Source organism: Phaseolus vulgaris, chromosome 11 (genome assembly GCF_000499845.2).
Source record: "Phaseolus vulgaris cultivar G19833 chromosome 11, P. vulgaris v2.0, whole genome shotgun sequence".
Classification (NCBI taxonomy): domain Eukaryota; kingdom Viridiplantae; phylum Streptophyta; class Magnoliopsida; order Fabales; family Fabaceae; genus Phaseolus; species Phaseolus vulgaris.
Window position 1 is genome coordinate 17,187,553 of NC_023749.2, and position 5,333 is coordinate 17,192,885.

General features: G+C 39.3%; 1 protein-coding gene across 1 annotated transcript; it reads right to left on the reverse strand.

The window, feature by feature from the left end:
* Positions 1-1,725: 1,725 nt before the first annotated feature.
* On the reverse strand, positions 1,726-2,754 carry LOC137835654 (uncharacterized). Its single transcript, XM_068644259.1, has one exon. It carries the CDS (start codon positions 2,752-2,754, stop codon positions 1,726-1,728), a length of 1,029 nt encoding a protein of 342 aa, XP_068500360.1.
* Positions 2,755-5,333: the final 2,579 nt, after the last annotated feature.

Sequence of the window (5,333 nt, forward strand, 5' to 3'; positions counted from 1 at the left end):
TCGGTCGGCCGGGTGCTTTTGGATTTGATTATAACCTGAGTAGGCGTCAAGGAAACTGAGGATGTGATGTCCGGCCGCCCCATCAACGAGACGATCAATGGTAGGTAGAGGGTAAGAGTCTTTTGGGCATGCCTTATTGAGGTCCGTGTAATCAACACACATTCGCCATTTTCCGTTTGCTTTCTTTACCATAACCACGTTGGCGAGCCATGTGGTGTAATGGGCTTTCCGAATGAATCCAGCTTGTAATAACTTATCTGCTTCGTCACGTGCGGCTTGACGTCGTTCCTCGCCTACATGTCTTTTCTTTTGAGCTATTGGCCTAGCTTCTTTATATAGTGATAGTCGGTGAGTGATAACCTGTGGGTCTACGCCAGGCATATCCGCGGCCGTCCAGGCGAACAGATCGGCATTTTTAACGAGTGTCGTTCCGATGGCCATTCGGTCGTCCGGCTTCAGCGAAGTGCCGATGTGCGTAGTGTGGCGATCATCGCGAAGCGGGAATGGATGCAAGTCTTCTCCTGCTTCCATACGGGGATCGTCCATACGAGGGTCGAGGTCAACAAGGGCTATCATCTGACGACGGGACATGTGCCGTCCGGAACGCCGAGTGGGAGATCGTCCTCGTTTTTGTGGGACTCGGTCGTCCGGATTGGTTGTGTAGAGTCTTCGAGTTGGCTCACTTTTCAAACTTGCGACATAACATTCTCTAGCGGTTTTTTGATCGACATGGATGGTTGCAATGTCGTTAGTGGCCGAAGGGAATTTCATGGCTAAGTGTGGGGTGGAGACAATGGCTTTTAATCTGTTGATGGACGGTCGTCCGAGCAGGATGTTGTAGGAAGTCTGGGCGTTAACCAGTAGATATCGTACGTTTATTGTTTTATGGAGACCTTCTTCGTCACCAAAGGTTGTATATAAGTCTATATACCCCTTAGTGTCGACCCGTTCACCTGAGAACCCTACAATTTGTTCGTTATAGGGTTGAATATCTGATTCTGGGATACGCATTTTCTTGAAAATTTCCCAGTATAATATGTCGACCGAGCTACCTTGGTCGACCAAGGTCTTGGCAATTGCGAACTTGTCAATTTCTACAGTGATTACCATAGGGTCGTCCTGGGCTGGATCTATAGCTGTAAAGTCATCGTCAGTGAAGGTGATCGGAGGTATGTGTGGACGCCTCCTTGTGGTAGCATGAGCGGACTGGATGTCTCAGAGATGTTTCTTTCGGGCGGAATTTGAGCACCCGCCACCGGCAAAGCCTCCAGCTATATAATTTGCTTCGTGGTTCGGTTCGCCCAAGTTAACGGGTCCAGCAATCATGTTGATGACTTCGCGGACTCGTTGGCGAGGGCGGGTGTTTCGGTCGGGACTTGTGCTGCGGGCGCGTGTACGCCGAACGGGGCTTTCACTGCGTTTCCGCGAAGCCTGGTTATGATCGGTTCGGCGTTTGTAATCGTTACGGTATGACCGGTCGACACCACGAGATGTACGGTCGGTACTCCGTGGTGGGGATCTTGAATTTCTTGTCCTCTTAACGAACTGTCTCAAATGACCAGCCTGAATGAGCTCTTCGATTTTGTCCTTCAACGCCTGACATCCTTCGGTCGTATGGCCGAAGTTTCGATGGTATTGACAATGCTTAGCGGTGTCTGCATTCGGTGGCGTTTGATATTGCTTCAATATCGGGATTAAGTTTGTTTGTAGTGCTTCATCTAGGGCTCATCCCTTCGGCACAGTTAAGGGGGTATAACTGTTAAACCTGGGAATTCGGCCTCCTCTGCTCCGGTCGGATCTTGGAGTGATTCGGGCGGTGCGTTCGGTCTCGACTTCTCTTTCTTTGTTCGGGGTTTGGTCTTTGAGGACTCCAGATCCGACGGTTTTGAACCGTTGGTGGTAATCGATGTGTTCTTCGATTTGCATGAATTTGGTTGCTCGAGTTCGAAGGTCTTCCATGTCTTGAGGCGGTTTCTTGATGAGACTTTCAGTAAAACGGCTCGGCCGGATGGCCGAGACCAAATGGTGCAATGCAACTTCCTGCTTGAGTCCTCGGATGTGCATGCATGCTTTGTTGAACCTATCTAGAAAAGTTCTGAGAGATTCACCTTTTTCTTGTTGTACCGCTAGGAGAGACATGGAGGACATGTGATGCGGTCGGCTGGTGGCATATTGAGTGGAGAATTTTACAGCTAAGATGTCAAAGTCGTCAATGGAGTTCGGAGGCAGCTCTGTAAACCAAGTAAGAGGTTCTCCCTGAAGGGACGTGGGGAATACTTTACACCACACATTATTATCTGTGGTATACAAAGTCATTTGCGTCTTGTACACATTTAAATACTCGTCCGGGTCGGTCGAGCCGTCATAGAGTTTAATAGCGAGACCTCTCCATTTGTCAGGAAGTGGTGTGGTGATAATTTCGTCTGTAAAAGGATGACCCCTTTTACTGGACTTTCGTTCGACTGTTTCAGCTCTGAAAGCAGGATTGGTATTAGTCGGTGTAGGTATGAGAGAGGCGGTTCGGTCGGCCATATGGGATTGGCCTTCTCGTTCGGGATTATCGACCTGTTGCTGGAGTCGTGCATTCTGCTCTCTCAATAAGGCGATTTCTTCTTCTTGGCGGCGTCTATCTTCTTCATGTTGGCGATGGTCTTCCATCCCCTTTTGTCGCAGTTCCTCCATCTGAGCTTGGAGGGTTTGAATCATAGTCATCTGTTCTGCCATAGCGTCGTTGTTGTTTCTTGTCGCAACCATTATATCTTCAAAAAGTTGAAGATTTGCCTCGGCCCCACGGTGGGCGCCAATTGTACCTGAGTGGAGAGATGGGGCCCAGGCACGGTCGGTCGATGTAGTGTAGTTGCTGACGTGTCGGTCTTCTTCTCTTTCGGTCGGTCGCTCCTTCTTGGTGTCTCCTTCGGTCGGGCGGGGGAGGGTAACTGCGAAGGCACTCCGACGCTCAAGTAAGTATGAGATTCTAAGAGTGGTTTAGTAAGTGAATCAAAACGTACCTTTCTCTGGCTTGAGCACCTATTTATAGGATTGCCTAATGGGCTTTCTATTCCTTGGGCTCAGGGTAGTTGTGGATAGGTCCTGTCAATCGTGCTCCGAAATGCCCGGGGAGCATATCTTCTTTAAACGCGCATTCCTTATTCTTCGGAGGTGTATCTTAACCACTTTTAGTTGTCGTACATGCCTCACATTTATTGTGGCTTCGGTCGGTCGGCCCGGTTCGTCTGGTGCCTACCGATACAATATGTGTTCTTTTATTGGTAGGGAAAGGATTTGCCTAAAGTGGTTTCGGAATACATCTAAGATACGTGTTTAGGGTTCTGCTCGTTTAGATTTTGGATTTTCTAAGTGAAATGTTTCATTTGATTTATTTTATTTATTGTTGAAAAAAAGGTAAAAAAGGATTTGTATATGCTCCTCGGTTTTACAAGTGTCGATTTTTAACGGTAATTGATCGTCACAATCTTAATGGTTGTCACAATTTAGTTCAGTTAATAGGAGATGGTAAAAAGTCCTTCGACACTTGAGTTCATTTTTTTATTAGTTAGTTTAGGATAATAGGATACACACTACAACAAAATTATGAAATAAAAACTAATTTTAAAAGTAAAAATAATTAGTTATTATAGTAATTAAATTAGAGACCATTTTAGAGATTAAATAAATTTTTGGTTTCTAAATTACTTTATATTATTGTTAAATGATTTCTAAATTGGTATCTAATTAGCAACTAAGGTTTTTGCTACCAAATTTAGAATCTAAATAATTAGTAGTTAAAAACTTGGTTGTTAATTAAATATCAATTTAGAAACTATTTAACAATAATATAATTTTTTTTTAGTTTCGTCTCTATTTTAATTACTATTGTAACTAATTGTTTTGGTCTTTAAAAATTGGTTTTTATTTGATAATTTTCTTGTAGTGAAATTAGAATCATAGACATATACTTTTGAGTTTTTAAAAAATCATTATATTCGTCTTTTCTTATAATTATGTTAAAATTATTTTAGAATTATTAAAAATTTAAGATTTTTTTTAAATTAAACTTCATCAATACGTATTATATATTGTGTCTCGTACGGACACATCATCGAATTTCATAAATAATAAATATCACAATATATATTTTTGTTTTGTTTAAGAGAAAATATTTACAAAATTAGAGGAGATTTGTGCAGTGAGTTTAATCTAACATAAATTACTGAATTAATTTAATGCTAAAGAAGAACTCAAGATATTTTTTAAGTGGTGATTTTTCCTTAACGTCTCTATCGTGGATGAGAAATGTTGCCGGCCATGTAGGTACAATATGAATGAATTAGGCATGCCATGAAAGATTTTAGTTCAGGGAGAGGTTAATTATGATAAGTTTTCTCCAACTCCATCTATATAACAAGATATTTAATTAAAATATAAATTAAATTATTCAATAAAAAATTAATAAAAACAGTGTGGGATGATTGTATAGAATAATAGGTGGTCAAAATATCATAACCTAAAACAAAAAACCAAAATATAGTTAACACCATAAATATAAGAGAAATAAAAGATTTTCATATATAAAATTCTAGCAATACATAGAACCAAGCAAAATACATATATATTAGAATACGAAAAACATAATCTGAGCATTATAAGAAAAGATTTGCATGATTGGATGATGATTCTAACCAATATAGTGTATGCTCTCTTATACATCAACACTAAACAAAATCACATCCTTAAAAAACACTAAACGTGTCATTCCAAAAAATAACAGAAGAACAAATTGACATACGAATAAGCAAACGAATAATTAAACACATTTTTCCATGACTTTTTTTTGCCAATGATTTAAGAATTACCAGCAAGTTGGAGATGAGAGGTAAAGTGTTTTTAAAAATTAAATTTTTGGTTTCTAAAATGATAAAATTAGTCATTAACTTAATCAGAAACTAATTTAGAAACTAATAGTCTTAAGTGGTTAAAATCATGGTCACTAATTTTAGATATCAATTTAGATTCTAATTTAGAAACCAATTTAATGACCATTAAATAAAAATCAATTTAGTGACTAAATATATAGAAACTAATTTAGTGACCAAATATGTATAAATTAATTTAGTGACCAATTATATAAAAACCAAAACAACCAATTTTATTTAAAACCGTGACCAAAATATATAGAAACTCATTTAGTGACCAAATATATAAATATAAAAAAATGTCACTATATTGATCTCTAAATAATATAATTTATTGTAAATATTATTTTTATTATTTTATTATTATTTATTTATTATTCAGTAACTGATTATTGACACTATCAACTCAATTAGGTGATT